This window comes from Macrobrachium nipponense, chromosome 1 (genome assembly GCF_015104395.2).
Source record: "Macrobrachium nipponense isolate FS-2020 chromosome 1, ASM1510439v2, whole genome shotgun sequence".
Taxonomy (NCBI): Eukaryota; Metazoa; Arthropoda; class Malacostraca; order Decapoda; family Palaemonidae; genus Macrobrachium; species Macrobrachium nipponense.
Window position 1 is genome coordinate 157833886 of NC_087200.1, and position 22207 is coordinate 157856092.

Genomic DNA, 22207 nt, shown 5'->3' on the forward strand with positions numbered 1-22207 from the left:
ACTGTGATACTATGTCACCGTTCCAGGTTATCACAAGGTTAGAGGAGATAATCTTTGGCCATTACCGATATTACTGTCTTTGGTTTTTACCCTGATTATTGCCCTTTGCTGTCATTCACTCCTTTCTTTCTTTTAGAATCAACTATTGAAGAGTTGCTGGCGGGAGTCGTCAGTCCCAACTATTATGAGTATTTTACGGCAGTCGGTAATGCTGACTACAGGAATTGTCATAGTACCGCCTCAAAGTGGTTCTTCCGAAGAAAGATTTTCCTGTGGGCTTCCGTGTCAAACGTTCTGAGAAGTTGACAGAATCTATTATTTGAAATTCTGGTCAGAATGATGTAATGTAATCGCCGCATCAAAGTCATGAGATTTTAGGAGCTCGCACCATTCGACCACGGAAGATACATCTCTGCTTAAATGAGAACTTTTCAACTACTTGCTTGTGCCATGAGGGCATTTAAAATCTTTATGTAAAAGGAAGCATCTCTGAAAATCTTTCTAATGGAGGATACTGTCCCCCGGTCCCTAAACCAATTTTGAGTTGCCGTTATGTAGACAGCTTAGAATATTCCGCATATTCGATGGTATAGTGTTACGGCCAAGACCTTAAGAAGAGACTTCTTTAAGGCTTGGTTACTGCTGCCATTCTCTCTCTCTCTCTCTCTCTCTCTCTCTCTCTCTCTCTCTCTCTCTCTCACCTTCTTTTTCTTCATCTTCTTCTTCTTCTTCTCTTTTTCTTCTTTCCTTGCAATAATTTCTATTTTCTTCAAAACATATTGGCCCGTCAACAGTAAATGTTGACTTGGCAGTCATTTTTCTTCTAAATCATCGAATATTATGGAATTGACTTTAGAATTTGCTTAAAAAAAAGAACCATTAGTTGCTGTTGCATACAGTATCATTTTTATTAGGTCTCACTGATTCTACAGACTCAGTAATATGATAGCTGCTTTGCATTATAATTTCACCTAGCACTGCATTTTACCTACCATGAACCACACTGTAAGTCCGGAACTATGATGTGTGATTAGGTCTAGTTTATTTCCATATTTAGTGTTCTCTAAATTTGGCATAGATTGAATCCGGGAAGCTTCAGTAGCCCAAGGCAATGAAAACGTCCTATTTAGACTGGAATCAAAAACAAATTCATCATTAAGAATCGTAATTATATGCTGTCGACAGCTAAAGGCATGATTCCGTAAATGGGAACTGGAACTCCTAGTCACTTAGTGAGTGAGAATCGAATCCTTTTGTCGTGTGCGCTGTTCTGTTAAAAGGAAATAAATGCATTCGTTTACAAGGAGCGCGAGCCATCCATCTTTGTCTACAATAATCTGTCTTGATTGTTTGGCCAACATTAAAAGCTTTCTTTTATTATTTTACCGTTTTGCTAATTTTAACGGATTATTAATTTGTAAGAGTACATTATTTGCAAAGTGTGATTGTTTTGCTCATGTCATTCAGTAGTGGTTATATAAACCGCAAGATCATGCTTTTATCTGTTGTGAAAACCTCAAAGCATGCCTGTCTGTACAATTTATGCTATCTTGTTTTTTTTCCTTTTTTGCCTATGACTTTTCGAATAAAAGATAATCTGTAATTTTGCAGAGAGTTATCTTTGTTTTAGCAATTTCTCATTTCGAAAAATACGACGAAAGAAGAAGAATCGAAAGCTCCGAACTAAAATCTAACAGTGTGGTTTCTTGTATTCCGATGTTTTGCCACCTTCAGTTGAGATGCCCTGTGTCTAGTTAGGACAAGTTTTGAACGGGTGAACGAAATACGTTTTAATCCTCCCTAAGAATTTTTACAGATGATTTTGGAAGCCTTAACCTTATTATCTATCCTGGTGCAGGTGTTTTCATATAGTTTAGAATGTCAACTAATAAGTGGATGCCGTTTGAAAAATGTGGTGTGCATCGTCTTGTGACCCATATGACTGGTCATATTCTGTGCAGTGTCAGTTTGTAACGAAAAATAAGTTGCATTCCAATAGGTTATTAAAACTCAATACACTACGAACTTTTCATATGGAACACAGCAAAAATGATATATCTTGAACATTGGCTATGTCTTCCAAAGTACTTTCAATGTCTGATTAATGCTGAAATTACATTCAACTTTTCTTCCGTCTTGTTTTTACAGCAATCTCGGCAAGGCGATTTTATGTTACCTTTAGAAATCTATAGTCACAGTGCATATTGTTTTGAATTGATCCAATTTACAGAGTACTACATGTCTTGTGGAAAGTAATTTTGATTGTATATATTTTATTAGGCGTTAATTTTGATTTTCAAGAATGCTTTGCGTTTACGTTTATTTTAAGTTTTTAGTCTGTTTATTTAGTATTCGTTTTATGCCTGAATTATTATTTTTCACTGAGGCTTAAATTGAGTTCTTTGTGATAGTCCTCTTCTTCCTTCGCTCTTCTTCGTTACCTTATTATACATGAATGAAGCAGTTAATTATTGTTTACGCTATTATACTATAATTTTTTGACGCGCTAATCTCTTAAAAAAAGTGCTCTTTTTCAGTAGAAATTGGCTTCTATCTTTAATGTAAATTTCTTATGGCATTGGTTTTTAGCGTTTTTCAAGGCTAATAACTTTTCCTGCTTCACTTTCCAAAGGAAATCTATTCATCCCTCAAAGAATGATGCTTAAATGTCCAGTTGTTACTGGTTATTCAAATGCATCATATCGTGAGTAGAATCGGCAGTCCCGTTTTGAGTACTAATTCCAGAGCCAAGCACAACAATAATTTCGATTACAGACTTAGATGATGAAAATGAGGATGATGATGATGATGATGATGATACGGAAGAAGGAGAGAAGAAGAAGAAGAAGAAGAGGAAAGAAGAAGAATAAGAAGAAGAAGAAGAAGAAGAGAAGAAGAGGAAGAAGAGAAATATTATGATGAAGACGATGAAGCGGAGGAATATGAAGAAGCTGAGGATGAGAGTGAGGAGACAGAAACAGAGGGAATGGAAAATTACGTAGAAGATGAGGAGATTTATGAATACAGGGGTAGGGATTGAAGTGCTTCTCTGGTCCAGATATTTATCTTTGCAACACTGACATCGACGTTAGACTTTGAACTTTAATTCAAAATTTAATCTGCCTGATGAGAGAGAGATCTGTATTTTCGCCTGTCCAACTTCGGTCAAGGATTAAATCCAGATTATTGTGTTTAGAGACAGTTACCTCATTCCGAAATGAAATTTTGGCGAGGTTTATGAGGGAAGACGAATTTTAACTCTTTTTCTCAAGTTTCTTTTCACAAAATACGTTAAGTGAAGTTTTTCTGAGAATGGATGAGTCATACACAAAGTCCGGCTCTGTCAAAGCAAGTAAAAAACCTCTTTTGATTATAGTCATATCGGATTCCAACTGTTACGCTCAAGAGACTCAGAGACAGATCAAATGATAGACTTTGACTGGATACGTTCAGTATACAAACAGACCTGAATGATTGAAAGGTTGTGTTAAAATTGAACGGTTCTCTCTTCAATTCTTGAGATAATTATTGCTTTTATCGAGCTGAGAAGAATTTAAAGTACTTAATAAAATAATTTCCTTTTCTGCAATCTAAGTGTAGGGAATTATCCAGCAGCATTCATGAGAGATCTGTGTACCTTATGAGTAGGCGGTGTGTTGTTAAATAATTCAAGATAAGCAGAACCTGCAAAGGATAATGTGACTGCTTGGAAATTTTCTATGTTCAAGGACGTAGTTGGACAGCTTAATCTCTTTTACTAAATATATGTATATATATATATATATATATATATATATATATATATATATATATATTAATTTTCTATATGTATGTCTGTACAAAGATATAATATACCAGAGACGTGAAACGGAATATTTTATAACTAATCAAATGTTATGAATTATGGGACGTCATGTAATACTGGAATTAGGTATAATTAATTCATATACTAGTATATATATAAGTATATATAATTTGTATATGAAAATATAAATATAATATATATATATATATATATATATATATATATATATATATATATATATATATATATATATATATATATATATATATATACACAGCCGCTTAAATGAAGACCTTCATCTCTACCCCTCCTAAACTGAGGATTATATAAAGTCGCTATTAACGCACTTGCATTAATCATTTTCGCATTATCTGGTACAAAAAAAAAAAAAAAAAAAAACAAAAAAAAAAAAAAAAAAAAAGCCAAAAAAGACATGAATTATCCGTAGCATATTTCCTATGAAGCGAGTGGCCTTCTTTACTGCAAGTTTTAACAGAGTTTTAATAATTTGACATTTTGGAGTGTGAATATGGTTTTATTTTGTTATGTCTTTTTCTCTCAGAAACTCTTATTTTTCTAGTATCCATCCTTTTGGTTCGTTATAGACGTCTTTAGTTTCCTTTCTTTCTTTCGATCAAATGTTCTTTTTCCTTCATTCTGTTATTGTTTCGCTTCACAAGTCTTTTTTTTTAATCGCGAGTTTCAGCTCTTATAGTGCTTGAATTATCCTCGATTTTATCTTCTTTTTATTTTTTGTTTGGTTTAGCCATCTCTGAAATGCAATGCTCCTCTTGTACGGATTCCAGTTAGCTTTGATCAACAATGACTTACTTTTCGTTACAGAAAGTAAGAGCTTTTGTTTGCCGAATCTTCATTTCAAAGGTTTTTAACCCGAAGCCACGCTAACCTTTGTGTCGGTTTGAAAGCATATTATATTGGCACTTTTCTGGAGAGATGACCGTACATAGGATAACTAATGATTGATATGTATTTCCACACAATATATTCACAAATTCATTTATATAAGTTATAATTATGAATTGTTCCACAGTAGAAGGTATTCTGTAACTTTTGTCAGGTAATTTTGAAGTTCCTCTGATTTCATCTTACCAACAACTATACAACAAAATGACTGGAGTAATAGGGTTACTTTTGAAGTAATAATTCAGGTTTTGACAACCCATCGTAAATTCTAATTCTGGGAGCATTGTTCTTCCCGTGAATCTCATAGCTCTTGTATTTGAACCATTTTTGTTTGACATATGTCGCATTTTTATTTGATTTTACTACTGTTATTTTGTTTTTGTTATTGCTTTTCGCAATGATTATCAATTTCCAGTTTTGAGTATAGTTTTGTATGGTCTTCATCATCAGTCATCAGTTGTAAAGTCGGATTATTATCCCATACAAGGACGGACAAACAGTTTTATATTTACGGTTATTTCACTCTCCAATTTACTTGATTTATTTATTTATAGAATCTTGACTTCCAGCCATGAGCATTTTCTCTCATCTTCAACATGACATTTCTTCACGATACAGTTCATTTTCAAAATCTTTCGTTCATTCCAATACCTTTTGTTCGTGCTAACATTTTAATTTCACGCAGACCCTCATTTTATTGCACGAATGAAAAGCCATATTATTTGACACATCTCTGGTCATTAATTCATTCTCTTCTCGTATTCAGGTAAAATATCTGTTAGCTTTTTATCGTTGATAAATCATGATTCATTTTCAGTTAGTTACTAGGTTACTGAAAATCAAGTAATGCTGTATTTAGGCTGAATTAACCGTTCCTCTTCAAATGCTTGTATAACCATCGCTTCTATGTCTGCATGGATTTAAGGCATTGGGTAAGAATACTTTGAACTTGATATATACTGAAATTAGTGCAAAACAAGGGAAAATAGGATATGAAATAGACGCTGTTATATACAGAATACTACGAAATTTTCGTGTCGAATGAAATGGCTTTTGAAAAACAAAATGAAAAGGTAAAACTTCCTGAGCGATTCATTTCAAAATTCTTCGTGTCCCCTTTCGTTCTCCCCAGATGCGCCCTTCAGCCTTGCCCTTTCATTCCTTTTCTTATCGCTCTCTTTACTCACTTGCTTCTTCGGGTGTTTCCTTGCTGCCTTCCCTTTCCTGGTGGTGGTCGCAGACGCTGTCTACTCCGATGCCGACGGGGACTCAGACCCCGTGGAAGCTTTCTCCGATCCACAGTCAGGTCGGCAATCTGCCTCTACTGATGCTCTTTTGTTTGCGCTGCTCTTGATGATGCTCTGCTTGCTCGCCCGCTGTTGCGGGATTTTATGCTACTATTAATATTAATCGGTCCTTTTTTTTTTATCTCATACTGAACTACGCTACCCCTAATAGGTACATATTTTGTGTACTACTTTTACAGTTACATCTGCCTGCACTGTAACCACTACTATTGATACTGCTATTGGGTTTGATACTGCTGCTACTACTACTACTACTACTACAACTACAACTACATCGTCACAGAATGTTTTTTTTATTTATTTCGAAGAATTAGAGCTGTGTATAATGTTTCCAAAATGAGTAGTACTATTCCAGTCATCCGTGTGTTGGGGAAATCTCGGTTTGATATGAGATCAGGCGAATTTCCCGAGTCGAACGTGAATAGAAATAATAAGGTCGAAAATTATTAATTAGTGATAAATTAACGTGAAGGCTTTTATCGTCTCTTGAATTTTTTCGATGTGAAATTATTCGATGGATATTTGCTAAAAACAGGGATTTTACCCCGAGAGTTTTATGTTTTTCACTATTTCCCTATCAGCATATTCGTTAAATCAGTTATCTCTTTATAGGACTTTATAAACAGCTCTGTGTTATGTAACCTATTACTTCCCCACTTTTTATTTTTCCGTAATAACACATATCCTTTCAAAGATTTTATTGTGACGGCATATCTCAGTGAATGACGTCGGACTAGTAATTAACGTTAATTTACCTGAATTCTAAATAGGTCTCGAAGAACCAGTAATTTATTCAGCCCCAGTCTTTGCTTTTCCTCTGTGCCTCATTCGTCTTTCCCTTCTCTCCTCGGAACTATTACTATGTAACTATTTCTCAGCTCTGTTTTCATCGACTTGAACTTGAGATATCACTGAAATTAGTTAAATGCGGGCATAAAGTATTTCTGGAATTAGCCAGATTTTAAAGATGGATGAGTAATGCTTTGATGTGTGACTGTAAATGAACACGTCATGCATAAGTAATTGCGTCTCTCTCTCTCTCTCTCTCTCTCTCTCTCTCTCTCTCTCTCTCTCTCTCTCTCTCTCTCTCTCTTTAGGATTTAATTTCTCCTTGATATTTAAAACTATTATTTGCCAAATATATCGCCGTAATGAAAACGGGGATCATATACATTGCCCCTAATTCAGAAACACCTCGAAGAAATGACTCCCTTGAGCGAGCATGATGAGTATTAACATGTCAAGGCATAATGATTTTCTGCTGCCTAACAATCTAGAGTAGATGAAATTTAGCATTTGATTATTTCTCTTTAATTGTGCGTTGTCGTTTAGTACTAAGTGTAGTTGTCTTAGTTAAAATGTGTAGTAATAAATGTGATAGTTTACGTATGAAGTTTGTTTTCTTTTTATTATTCAGTCATTAAATTTTTTCCTTTCAGGATGAAACAAATGGAGTTGTAAGTCTAATGTATAAATAAAAATAAGATTCCATCTTTTTAAGTCAAGATACTGTTTTGCGTATGAAGAAAATCGTGGTGTTTGTGCACCTGTTTACATGTTTACATGTCTGTTTGCACATGATAGCCATTATTATGCAACAGGCGGAGTTATCTTGTATCGCTCAGCCACAAAAATAGTACTGCTTCCTCTAAACTGTGCTGTGACTGGATTACGATATTATTCCTACACCCGGGATGGTCTGACAGAACTTTGGTTCGTCTAACGCAAAGACTTCCAACGGCTGTCCATCTGAACTCCATTTCCTTTTAGTTCCTGTGGTACAAATGCTCTGCTAAAATCAGATGTTCACTGACATTTTTAAGAACGTGCATGTAATTCCTTACTGTTTCATTTGTACACATCTTGCAAGGGCCCTGACTCAGGTCCTACGACTATTTATGAATGTTACATTTTTCGGCACGTAAGGAACAAAAGTTTGAAAACCCGTTCATTGATGTAAGACGCATACCAAGTATATGTTTCATAATTTCTGTCATCATTGTTGCAAGTTGATAATTGATAAAATAAAGGTTTAACAAATATCCATGTTACTTTAAATGATTTTAATTTCTTTTTTTCTGTACCGTAACCTCTTTTTATGGTTATAGTTGCTTTTTGTTTGCAATATATTAGATATGCCTTTTATATCTACCTTGCCTGTTATCTTTATTTGCACTTTTGGACAAAATGTTGGCAGTATTTGGACTTTTCGTTCGCAAATGCTGGTTCTCTCGATGCATGTTGGCAGTATTACAAAAACTGCCTTTTTCTTCTTTACAAATCCCACTTTCATTTGTCACCTTTATGTTTTGTGTCTTAATGTCCAGGGTGTTTATGAGTATTGATATGCAAACAATCTATGAGTTTTTCCAAAAGCTTTCGTATGAATATAAAGTATCTTGTTTACTATAAGTTTATGGCGTCTTTGTCAAATTAAGGATTGATTCTCCTCCTTAAAATTACTGTCAATTTGTTGGTGGCACTTACCAGAGCTCCATGAAATCAGCACCCATCCCAACGAATTCTTAGCTTCTTAATTTGCTAATATTTGTTAATATTGAAAACCTCGGAATTAGAACTCGTAAAAGAAAGAAGACTCTCCCATTCCACCTCAGAAGTCGAACTGAGGTCAGCGAAAGTTCTGTTATCGCTGCTCCTCTCAAGTTCTCTGGTTATTGCCTTCAACCTGCTGTCACGGACTTCAGTTCCAATCCAACTGAGTTCATAATTCAATTTGAAGCGGGAAACTTATCCTCAGAAATGATGGAATTGAGAAGTTAAGAGTCCAGTAGGTTATCCGATATACATCCATATAATATATAGGTATAGTATATACGTAAATACTTATATGTATGTGTATATTAATATAAATATATATATATATATATATATTATATGATATATAGTATATGTATATATATATATATATATATATATATATATATATATATATATAGATATATATATATATGATGTTTGTATGTATGTTTGTAAGCCAGCCAAATAACCTAAATAGGTTTCATACCCAGTTTATTGTTACCTTAGAAAACATTTACCATTTATGAGCCTTGAAAGCTCGAAACTTGAACGAAGATTTTCTTTTGTTTCAGTGACTTACTATCTTAGATATTATCTTAAATCTTAAGCTGTAAGTAAACTGGGTATTAAAAGAACCTTCCTTTCTGGTTTAATGTTCCCTTGTCTTCATAAGTGTTTCTCTGTCTATTGTGTCTGTTTGGAACATTTGTTTTGCAGTAGTACTTGATATTTACATACATGACTTATGGCTTAATCCTGCGTTCAAAGTGTGAAAGTATATAATTATATAGATTTATAATACGTTAATCAAAAGTGGTTTTACCAATTATTTTCTTGAAAAGAATAAATCCAAAATGCATCAAATTTTGTCCAAAAGTTACATGTCAAGATCAGAGTTTTCCATTACCTTGCTATTAAAAGATTCCACATAAGTAAACGCCCTTTAAATCAGTTCTATTAATAATAACAGTATGCCCTCATGAGAACTGTGATTGGTTAGTTGTGTCTCACGAATTGCCTAATCTTTGGCGGAAAAAGAATAACTAGCCAATCAGAGAGTCTCAAGTCCGCTTCGACTGATGGCATGGGCTTTGGTCTTGCTGCCTTTGGCTAATAAATGACTGTGTGTTCTCTGTGCACCCAGGCGAAGGTGAGGAAGTAGACGACGAAGCTCAGAACGACGATCAATTTGAAGAACTTCAGTTCGTGAGGATGGAAGGTAGGTCTTGAAGTCTTCAGTTGGTACATAATGACAGTTTTAAGGCCCATTTGATTACCGCAGGACTTTATGCCTCATATAAGGATTCTTGCCATTACAAGCTAAGGTCATCCATTTTAGCGATTCTCTCTCTCTCTCTCTCTCTCTCTCTCTCTCTCTCTCTCTCTCTCTCTCTCTCTGTGGAAATTCATGCAGTTTCCTTGATAGCATTTTACTCTTTGCTCTCAAAAGTAAAAGTCGGTTGTGTTCTTTTTTCCGCTCTCAGGTAACCTTTAGATTTGTCACGATATGGTGGAATTAGTATTTGGAGTTTCACCAGTGATTGGTTTCATAAACAAAATCATGATTTCTTGCGAGTCTGTTATTTTACTCTGTAGTGTTGATTTTAAATACGCTAGATAATCGGAACCTGAGAGAAACGACTATCATAGTAAGAATGATGATCATAATACGACAGGAGTAAGGTTGTTACTTGCTCCTAATAAAACTGAATGTTTACAAAGTTAAAATTGATAATAAGGGTAATGTTGTATTCTGTTGTACTAATATTACTCATTATGGGTAATTTTAAACATTTTTTCGCTTGAATTCACATGACATTTAATCAATTTTTCCTTCGTTTCTTTTGTTGGATGAGCTAAGCAAGTTTTAGCGAAAGCTAAAATCGCTTTTTTTTTTTTTAACTTGCTGTGAAAGCCTGACAGTAAGGACGAGTAGAACATTCTAATTTGAGTAATATGAGAAGTGTGACTGAGGAATATGTAAGGTTTCTCTGAATTATTGAGTGAATGGAATTTATTTTTTTAGTGCTGTTTAGTAGAGGAGAGCTCATAAAATAAGAGTAACTTGCATGTTTAGACATTCATTAAGGTATTCTCTAGCGGCTTTACCGTGGCATAAGAGTAATGGTGTTGAACTTCTGTAATTTCTCTTGTAATATTTCTGTTTCTGTTGTAACTCCAGCACAACTCGTAGCAGTAAAATAACTTATCAATAAAATTCTTTTCTTTTGTGTTCACTTTTAAGCTTATCTCTGTGACCTAAACATGCATGGCCAAATGAACAATGAAGTTATTAATGGAATCATGGACTTATTTACTTATAAGACAGTGACAGTGTGAAGATATGGTGATTTGGAGTGTCTCACTATACTACCCCTTTTCCACTGATTGCTCGCCTTTCTCGTGGGTCTTTTCACTTCTTCATAGAAGATGCAGGTGAATTTGCACAAAGACTGACTAGGTCAAGTTCTCCCTTCTCAAAGGTAACCTTTTGGTGGTTATTTTCCCCAACTAGAATGTTCCTCTAGGGGGAAAATGTTGTTCTGGCCATACCTTGGAAAACGTATCATCTCTGATGCCTTAAATTATGTGCTCTTATCGTTGATGAAGTTTTTAACATAGTTTTACTTTCTCTCTTTTTGTTTTCTTTCTTCTTCAAGAATACCTTGTTATTTCATATTTAGCAAGTCATTAGTACACTCCCTTAACTTTCACAGTATATTTTTCGACGTTTACATAATTATTTTCTTGAGCATAGTTTTCTTATTATATTTTCTCTTTCCTGTAACTCACATTGTCTTCAGTAATTTGTCTTTTTTTCCATTTTACTTTTTTCCCTTCCTAATTTTTGTAGAATTCTTTTTCATTGTGTCCTCTAGTGCAACATTTGCGATAATTTCAGCAAATACTGTAGAATTACTTTCAAGCTATTCTTTTAGCATCGCCTTATATACTTGTAGCTACACCCATTATGTGAGCGCTCTTTTCACTCTAGGTGGTTTACCTCAGATTTTTCTCTGTCTGATGTTTAGTTCTAAATCTCTTCTTTACCTCTCCTTATTGTTTATAAGTCGAAATTAATGTATTCCCTAATTTCGGCCTTTTTATTATCTTCTGTGCAGCATAATCTCTCTCTCTCTCTCTCTCTCTCTCTCTCTCTCTCTCTCTCTCTCTCTCTCTCTCTCTCTCGTACATACACACACATAACCTTGCTCTGTTTCATGTTTTTTGTTTAAGTTACTTAACGTATAAACTACGCGAGCCAAGTGTTTTAGTGTTTTTATTTTTCAAAAATTTCTTTTACTTTTGTCCAGTTAGTCACTTGACATTTGTCCTTCAACGCATGTTTTAATATAGTATGTGTCAGTAAACATTCCATCTCACCATCTTTTTTTAATTATGCTCTCTCTCTCTCTCTCTCTCTCTCTCTCTCTCTCTCTCTCTCTCTCTCTCTCTCTCTAGAAAACTATAGTAGGTACATAGCAGTTTTAATCTTAATCGTGCGATATCATTTTCCTTTACACAGTATCTCCTATCCGTCTATTATTAATGATGACCTAAAAACAATTTTTGACGCCTTTTCCTTAATGCTATTTTTGTAGGTTTTATTTCATACTTTCTACTTGCCTTCCCTCACATATATTCCCTTCTGAGACACATGTCGGCAATTTTACCTTTGTGTATACATGTCCCTAGTAGTAGTGTATCCTTACGTATTTTCGACCAATTTCTTTCATTTCATATTGACTGTGCCAGAGCAGTTATGTTCAGAAGTTCTTCAAAGTAACAACATTATAGAGAACTTTTGTGTCGACATTTTGCCCATGATGAGTAAATATACGTGAATTTGCTCATTCCGAGTAGTTTTCAGTGCATCTTTTCTATGAAAAGTGTCAGAGCTAAATTTCCTTTTCCCTTGCATGGGCCACTAATGTTATGAAATTGCTCCTGTCTCTCTGTGTTTCACTCCATCGTCCATATCTTCATTGTTCTGTTCCGATAAAGCCTTTATATTTCTTTACTTTATTTCCGCTCTGGGTTGCATGTAGTAGAGAGCCTACGCTGAACTCTTGTAGTCTGTAATCTTTTTAACAGAGGGAACATCTGTCCCCCCACAGATGTGGTGGTGCACCCTCTCAAGGCTTTCACTCACTACGCTGACCTTTCTGTATCAGAGTATTTTGAGGGGCGCCTTACCCCTTCTACCCCTGGGGAAGAGACCACACCTTATAAGCCTTCATCTTTCATATCCTCAAATTATGATACTTCTTCAGCTGACAGTCGAGCGAACTCCGACCCAAAGCCACTGCTGGCGCTGAATGGAAAGTCTACCCCTAGTCCTAAGGCTGCATCAAAGAAGGCGAGGAAATACTCGAGCACCCTGCATGTCAGCCTCTCGACTCAAAACCAGATCTCCGAACACACCACAGAGAAGGGCCAAGCCTCCATCGCGCATCAGAAGCCCTTCCAGGATCTGTACACCCCCGATGGGTATGAATCGATTGCGACTCCTTTGGAGGAGAAAGAGCGATTAGCTGGTAATCAGCCAGAGAGTAAATCTGCTCCTGCCTCGGCTAGAAATTCTTTGTTATTGGAGGACTACGAAGTCAGTGACGAAGAAGAGTCGGTCAGTATTACCACTGGAAGACTGAGTCTCTCTCTGAGTGCCGCAAGCATCAATGTCAAGTCCGAGGTCATACAGACTGCCCAGGTCCCAGCTGCTGAACACGAGGAATTGAATGCTGCTAATGAAGAGCAAACAGGTGACGTTGACCAAGATGCCACAACTGACGAGAATGTCAAACGTGATGAAAGCAAAGACATAGCCGAAAGTAACTTGGAAGCAGATGCAGATTCATCAGCCAAGGGGAAGTCTGAAGGTAATGAGATATGGCGGTGGTGTTTTACCTGAGAGGTGTCATTGTGGTCCCTTCATAATAAATATGACCGCATCCTCATGCCTCACTCCCCCCTCAAACCAATTGCAAGATCATGAGGAATGAATCAGCACTCAATTTTCAGTCTTATACTTCCATTCTAAGAATTGTTTTTCCTCCATTGGATCTATTTTTTCTTAATTTTGCCAGTGCCTCACCAGCAACTTTTCTTTCGCTTTGTTCTATGCTTTTCATTCATACTAACAAGTCGGTAGCGTCAGATCCGCAGGTTTTCTGAATTCATGTCGTTTCGCTTTCCAGACACTGAAGGTGATGAAGGCAAGCAGAGCCCAGAGCGCCACCTTTTGGAGGAGCCGGGGATGGCTCAGACACGCACGGGACCCGTAACAGTCCAGAAGGCGTCGGCCATCGTTGGCAAGGCCATTGCTAAGGCCATGGCCAGAGAAACGTCTGCTCGTGAGTCACTAAGTAGATCAGTTACTCCTGAGGGTCAAGAAAACACTTTAACCACTCCTGAACCCTCCGAAGGGGAGGAGGACACCACTGGCCAAGGTACAGCCATATATTTTTTTTAAATAGATTATAGGGTATATCTAAAACAAATAGGTACTAAAGATCGGAACAGATATCCGTCTTATATGCTCCGAACGTTTAACCGTTTATTTTTAGTATGTGTTATATGACTATGAGCGTAATTAGATCACCGTCGACTGATGTTTTCAATTTTAAATAAAAGCAAGTCGTTCTTATGAAGAACGAAGAGAATTTCTGTATATTAAATAGTATAATCGAGAACTATAGGATTTAAATTATTTGGCATCATTCAGATCATAATTCTTTTTCACTTCAAAGAATACTGAAGCCTGCCGTATTTAAGACTATAAGTGATATCACAGATCTGTATTATGCGGAATGGGATTAGACATTTTTTAATATCTTTAGTTATTGAAAACTAAAAAACATTTATTTTTATTATATTTTCCATTGAGTTTGCTGATAATGCATTTTCGTTATGACCTTCTGGCTATGAAATCTACATTTTCACTTATCTTATTTGACATGACCTATGACCTTTAGTAAATTATTTGATTTGACACATGCCTTATGATCTTTAGGAAATTGTTTTATCTGACATGACCTATGCCTTGTAGGAAATTATTTAATTTGATATGACCTATGACCTGTAGGAAATTATTTGATTTGACACATGCCCTATGATCTTTAGGAAATTGTTTTATCTGACATGACCTATGACCTGTAGGAAATTATTTGATTTGACACATGCCCTATGATCTTTAGGAAATTGTTTTATCTGACATGACCTATGCCTTGTAGGAAATTATTTAATTTGATATGACCTATGACCTGTAGGAAATTATTTGATTTGACACATGCCCTATGATCTTTAGGAAATTGTTTTATCTGACATGACCTATGACCTGTAGGAAATTATTTGACTTGATATGACCTATGACCTGTAGGAAATTATTTGATTTGACACATGCCTTATGGTCTTTAGGAAATTGTTTTATTTGACATGACCTATGACCTGTAGGAAATTATTTGACTTGATATGACCTATGACCTGTAGGAAATTATTTGATTTGACACATGCCCTATGATCTTTAGGAAATTGTTTTATCTGACATGACCTATGACCTGTAGGAAATTATTTGACTTGATATGACCTATGACCTGTAGGAAATTATTTGATTTGACACATGCCCTATGATCTTTAGGAAATTGTTTTATCTGACATGACCTATGACCTGTAGGTAATTATTTGATTTAATATGACCTATGACCTGTAGGAAATTATTTGATTTGACACATGACCTATGACCTTTAGGAAATTCTGTTAGTGACTGTCGTGAATAACTTACAATTTCAAATCTATTTAGCCATTTAATGTGTGTACCACTTCACACGCCATATCATCTAAGCTCCTAATGAAATGCAAAAGGTGGGAATTCCATGGAATTCCAAATATCCTTTGGATGAAGTTTCAGATTCAGCTTTTGGAAGTTACATCCTTCCATCAATATTTTTAAATAACCTACCAGAACCTATTATATATGTATGTATATGTAGTATGTATATATGTATATACTATATATATAGATATATATATATATATATATATCTATATACCATATATATAGATATATATATATATATGTGTGTGTGTGTGTGTGTGTGTGTGTGTGTTTTGTGTGTGTGTGTGTGTGTGTGTGTGTGTGTGTATGAACAAACCTTTTCCTGACATGGAGTGGCTGAAAAGGAAAAATCAGTAATATTTATCCCGTAATTTTTTAATTAAGTATGAACCCCAGAAAAGAGAGCTTGCACAATGTCAGCTATTTCAAGCATAGTAGCAATGCGACACTCTCTTCTATCTCAAACACGCACTCATTCATCCTAAATGTTAAGGCTCATTGTTCCAGAACCTCTTCCCTCCCATTTAACCCGCACTTCTTGTCCTTTCTTTCCTGCTTTTTACCCCAAAACATTTTTAATTGTACAAACCTTACAGACAAGTCGTCCTATAAATGACCAACAAATCACCCAGAACAATAATCCACTTTTTTTTTCTATCGATGATAACCTTTTTTTAAACTACATTCTCACATCTCTACATTTCTCCACACTTCAAACCTTCTTCCTCCTCGTACAATGTACAAATAATTCTATTCAACAGTTTCCACATATTTCTCTTTGCAACTGCATCTACCAAACAAACCTTATTTTCAAAATAGATGGTCAACTCAATAATTTGTCACCTTCCTCACTTCAACTGTTTTGTGTTGCATCCTTTTCTCTTCCAGTCATCATCTGTTACATCAATTGTCAAGTACGTTTGCTAATATACCATTTCCTTTCTACCTCCATCATTGCTACTATTCATTGCTCCACCATCTTGGATTCTGTTAAATAACATAACGCTACTCATTCTAACATTCCATTTCAACTTTCAATGCTTACACGCTCTATCATATTCTTTAATCATCTCTAAAGCTTTCAGTAACTACCAATGTATCATCTTTAAAAATCAGTTACTTTGCACTCTATTCATGATCCTAATACTTATAAAATTACAATTATATATTTTGCCCCTTTATATTAATTTCTCCCATCCAGTCAATTAACAGACGTGTGTATATATATATATATATATATATATATATATATAGATATATATATATATATATATATTATATATATATATACGATATTGGCTCAATAACACACCTTTGAATATTGAACTGCCATCTAAGTCACACATGTGTATGCACGAAATTCAAGTAAAAATGTAATGCAAGTACTGAATGCGTATGACACACATTTTTATACATACATACATACATACACATACATTCAATATATATATTATAATATATCTATATATATGTGAATGTATTGAATGTATGTGTATGTATGTATGTATGTATAAAAATGTGTGTCATACGCATTCAGTACTTGCATTACATTTTTACTTGAATTTCGTACATACACGTGTATGCACATGTGTGTGACTTAGATGGCAGTTCAATATTCAAAGGTGTGTTATTGAGCCAACATTAAGTATAGGTCTCCTTGACTTTCACATTTGTATCTGAAAGAAAGAGCCAACTTGCCCGTGGTTCAATCTGACACTACGCTTCCCTCGTGCTTTTGTCCTTGACACTATTTTATTTCAAGTTTATATTAAAAATAGAGCTATTTGATAATGGAATATCAACAAAGTGGCAACGTGTTAATGCATCCGTTGAAGAATTCGTAAGTTATAAGATGAACACCAATCCAGTTGTAGGAGACTTTGATTTGACCGCTGACTGCAGGTTAAAGGACAGCAATAAAAGCAATGTATCCCTTAAGCTGACTAAAATGGACGTCAGGGATTTTCGGATACAGCGTTTATGATGTTCAGGATTTATTCCTTCTGTAGGAACTTTTATGCTGTCACTGCAAAGCAAAGTGGGAATTCCTTCTCATTGCAGATTCGTATGACTTGATCCTATTTATCTGAGGAGTGTTTGTATGCATGATATGAATAGTTCATTGCTTAATGGACATCATATAAGCATTTTAAAGTACTACGTTTTCTTTCGAATCGTGGATCTGCAAACATAGTAGTAGTGGTTCTTTGATTAATCTGAGCATCAGTCAGTTTTACTTCTCTAAAATTGAGAGGATCTGTAATTTAGCAGTAGGAATAGTTGAGATGTTTATGTCACATTAATTTTTTCAATTTCAGATTTTGATGTTTCATTTCCAAATGATAAGTTTATGAAATAACGGTCTATAGCCATTCTTAAAAAAATGTGTTAAACACTTACGACTGAAAACTTAAAGACTTTATACTGTTGATTCTGCTATGCCTGTCACTTTTGCTTCTTTAATTCACTCCTTTATAAGATTTATGTTTGCATTTAAGTAGTCGAAGCTTAACTTTCAATTAAAGCTAAAATGCTCTGTTGTTTACTCATTTCTGCTCACTTACCTTTCTTTTACTTGTTCTACTTACATCCCCATAGTGACTGTGTCTGACTCAGATGACGAGGATCACCTTCGAACTTTAGACACAATACCTGAAGAAGGTGAGTCCTTGAAGGTGATCATGCACCCTCTCTCTCTCTCTCTCTCTCTCTCTCTCTCTCTCTCTCTCTCTCTCGTCTCATCGTCCTCCTCGGTCTCTCTCTCATCCTCTCCTCTCTCTCCTTCCTCTCTCTTAACTCTCTCTATCTCTCTCTCTCTCTCTCTTCCTTCCTCTTCTCATCTCTCTCTCTCTCTGCTGCTTCTGAGAATAATAGCTCTCTCGATTTTTGTTTTATGTTAATTTGTTATTTTGTAATGACATACACTAATTCCTTGTTTAATACTTGATATATATATGTGTGTGTTTATGTATGTATGTATGCCTATATATACTACGTATATATATTATATATATATACATACACACACACACACACACACATATATATATATATATATTATTCTATTTCTGGTTGAATTTTTGTGTACCTCAACAATCTAAACTGAAGTGATTTGCGTACATTTTAGCCTCTGAAGAAAAAGAAGAATTATCCATTTTGCCAGTTATGCAGTTAGTTTTATAGCACAGTTTTTATTTTAAACTCCTTTTGGTCATTTGGGTTTAGATCGAGCCAGCGAATATTGGCCTCTTTCGCGTAAGCAGTACTTTTTGAGATCTTAACTGATAACTCATCTTAAGAAACTTTCGTCCGTTTTACGGTGTTCATATTATGAATAGATAGTACAGTGCTTCGCTAGGAATAAGAACAGGAAATTCATTTGTAGTTCCGTCTCTAATTGAAGTTGTCCGAAACAAGAAAAAAGGGGTCGATAATTGAAAATTTGTCCATGCAATATTTTACGCTCTAATCTGCATTCGATATTTGATATATGTGAATATACTACATCTTTCCAAAGATTTCCGAGCCGTGAGATGTAAGTTCTTCATTTGTATATTCAAATGATAAATGTTTAAATTGTACTTCTTAATGACAGTACATTCCAAAATGTAATGGCTCTAGTTTTTGCTTATATATATTCATTGTTATTTGAAGTATGATGGATTTCATTATTTAAGGATATACGTAGTCAATTATCCAGTGAAGTTATGTATGTACTTGTAGTGTCCAGGCTCTGTAAAAGTCTACTGTCTGTTCAACCCATGTTTTATTTATTGTGTTATATGCTTTGAAAAGCCGGCGCATGTAAGATTAAAGTTTTCTTTTTCTTTTTTTTCTTTTTTTACTGCAACTATGTTTTCCGGCTATATATTCCGGTTTCATAAGAAAACATCATAAATTGTGTTGATTTGTCTGTCAGGAAAGTGTTTAAGACTGAGAGATGTCTTAGTGACAGTTGTTTTTCATGTTATCGCGGACTAAACTCGCTTTGACGTGTATTTTGTGTTTTTAAATTCTTTATATCTCTTCGTTATTTTCATCTTCAGAGGAAATGAGTGAGAGAACCGAATCCAGAGTCTCACGATCCGCCTCCAGAAGTAAGTATGATTGCTACAGTTTTTGATTCATAAGGACTGGCTTGTAGTTATGGTAATATAGGTAAGAGTGTTTCTCTGAGTTTCAGAAAAACCAGCCTTGAAACTGGTCTGATATACTTTCTCTGTAGTTTGCATTTGTTTTACTTCTTCATTCAGCCTGATAGATTTCCCCCGGATATTTTTCATGTATTTTATTCGTATCTGCTTATAGAGGTTGGCACTAAGCAAATCTGTTATCATTGAGGCTCTTGGAATCTATATTTGAGTTCTTTTCTTGACTCTTCCATCATTCTTGCTTTGCATGACATCTTCCTTGTAGATCTCTTCTTGCCATTCAACCCCACGGATGTCATACAACTATCATCACCCGTGGCCAAAGCCCTGGGTAACCTTACAGGGACTAAAAAGGTTACCGCAAAGGCAAAATCGAAGGAGTCTCAATCTAGTACTACTGACAGTGTCCCAGGAACACCCCATGGATACTACAATGCCGCGCAACAAAATACTTACTACAATGAGTCTGGTGTCAAGAATTATTATAATGAAGCTACGGGGAAAAACTACTACAACGAAGCTGGTGCTAAGATCGAGGGCGTTATTTCGGATAAGCACCCTCCCGATGATTATGAGTCGATGGCTGAGGTTAAGGAGGAGAGTGACGCAGGCGCTCAAGAAAGGGAAATGACAGCTGATGCCTCGGTTGCAACAACAAGGGATGCCAAGGAAGGCGATGACGATGATGATGATGAGGAGGAAGTCATTTATTATGAAGAGGTCATCCTCAAAACGGATGAGAAGCTCTCAGACGAAAATAAAAGTGGGACCTCAGGTACACGAAGGAGAAGACGAAGGAGGAGGAAGAGTAGAAGCCATGGGGGTGCAACTGCAGGTGGGAAGCTTTTTTGGCTGGAAGGAAAAAGTCATTTCCAAGAAGCATATTAATGTTTTTAAGCATAACTTTCTTTAAGAGATTATAGGAGCTGATATCTTATTGTCTTGTGTCGCATTCGGCTCATAAAGAAAGTCATCGTTACCTTTGTCACATGTGAAATAAACTGCTTCAGAAGTTAGAAATTCGACCTGCGTTTACATAAAGTTATCTAGCTTTTATTGTTGACAAGGAATGATTATTACATATAATGTCTTATGCCGAAGTACTTCTCTTCATATGTGAAATGTGCGAGTCATTGCTGCCTTAACAAAAACTTTTTAATTAGACACATTTATGAATTATTCCTCTGAATTATTCCGTAAAGGTATGTTCGAAAGCGAGTGTTTAACAAGTATCAGTTACAAGAAAGTTTAGCATGTTTACCCTCGGCATTCAGCCGCAATTTCACACTAACTGTGCTACTTTCAGGAACTTCAAGTCGCGCTGATGTTGTTGAATCTCCATCGGGAGATGACTTAGCACCAGCTGCGTCTGCTGCCACTCCCTCTCCCACCCCAGCTGCCGTACCTGAACCTTCGAAAGAGAGATCACCGTCAGCAGACTACAGCACTGTCAGCAAAACTTCGGGCAAAACATCCAGGTTGTCTGACAACAAATCTTATTCTATCATTGAAATGGTGAAGACAACAGAGGGCACTTCGAAATCAGTAGTCACAAGTTCTTCCGGTGAATCTGAAGAAGAAGGACCTGAGAAGGCTGAGATGGTGAGCCAAGATGACCGGCTTAAAGTACCCAATCTTTTGGTACAGGTAACACCATGCTAATGCTTCTTTTTGCTTCAGACTAACTAATAGTGCTTCCTGCTGACTTTCAGATAAATTCAGGGTTTAGAGATGAGACTTTTTCTTTTAATCACGTGTTATTACGTAGTGAAAACTTATCTAGATTTATATTGGTAGAAGCTGAAAATCTTGTTTTTGTTATTCCTGAATTTAGCCCTGATATTGGTCAACGTTTAACTCTCTATATAACAGCTTTAAGGTTCATATCCTTTATTACTTTAATCAGCAGTCAAGATGCTTGTCAATTTTAGACTCTGAGTTCATCTCGATCATTTTATCATTGGGCATGAGTGCATTATTAGATGGATATTTACAGAAAAACAAGAATATTACTATCGTAATTAATATTTTTCTAGTAAACAAGACTGTTAGTACGGTAACTCATCGCTTCTTACATACATGTAGTATATCTTATTTAGTAGTTTACATCGCTTGAACATGAACATATATCTGATAAATACTGCGTTTCAGATATCTTGTTTTCATTAGTGTTTGCAGCATCTTATATCAGAGAGTGTTGTACTCTTGTATAAGATTGACTTCTCGAAGTAGGTCAACGGTATTTTCTGCAGTCGACATCAGTGATCTAGCCGAAAACAAATATTTACTGACTGTTCAGTATTCTTAGAGTCAAGATGAAGAATTGTGTTGCAACTGGATTATGTTACGGTAATTAAATAGCAATTCTGTTGATGTATTGCAATGCTGATAGTAGGGAAAAAACGATGAGTTACCTGTTAATAAGTCACAGATCAATGCTTCCCGTTTCTTGAATCTGTATTAATGAAGAAATTAGGCTTTCGACACGCATTGCGCTGACAGAGCAGCTTCGGCCTTCATTAAAATGTTATCTCATGCTGGCTCTTATTGTTGTCGTATACAGTATGAGTTTTATGAAAAACAAAGCATAAATTGTAAATTGTAACCGTCTGCAAATTCAATTTTGTGTTGTATTTTAAAGCACTTG

The 22207-nt window shown here is 35.5% G+C and overlaps 1 protein-coding gene across 23 annotated transcripts in view; it reads left to right on the top strand.

Moving 5' to 3' along the window:
• LOC135219782 (E3 ubiquitin-protein ligase lubel-like) overlaps window positions 1-22207 on the top strand; it is a 238943-nt gene that overhangs the window by 188529 nt on the left and 28207 nt on the right. For 11 of the 23 annotated variants that reach the window (XM_064256842.1, XM_064256838.1, XM_064256837.1 and 8 more), the window contains 8 exons: window positions 5862-6035; window positions 9719-9793; window positions 12693-13454; window positions 13773-14024; window positions 18008-18070; window positions 19456-19506; window positions 19826-20395; window positions 20867-21207. In XM_064256842.1, the coding sequence (XP_064112912.1) occupies window positions 5862-6035; window positions 9719-9793; window positions 12693-13454; window positions 13773-14024; window positions 18008-18070; window positions 19456-19506; window positions 19826-20395; window positions 20867-21207 (2288 nt within the window). Of the gene's footprint in view, window positions 1-136; window positions 206-5861; window positions 6036-9718; window positions 9794-12692; window positions 13455-13772; window positions 14025-18007; window positions 18071-19455; window positions 19507-19825; window positions 20396-20866; window positions 21208-22207 lie in introns of all 23 variants that reach the window. The other 12 variants (XM_064256854.1, XM_064256856.1, XM_064256836.1 and 9 more) reach the window with 11 other exon arrangements.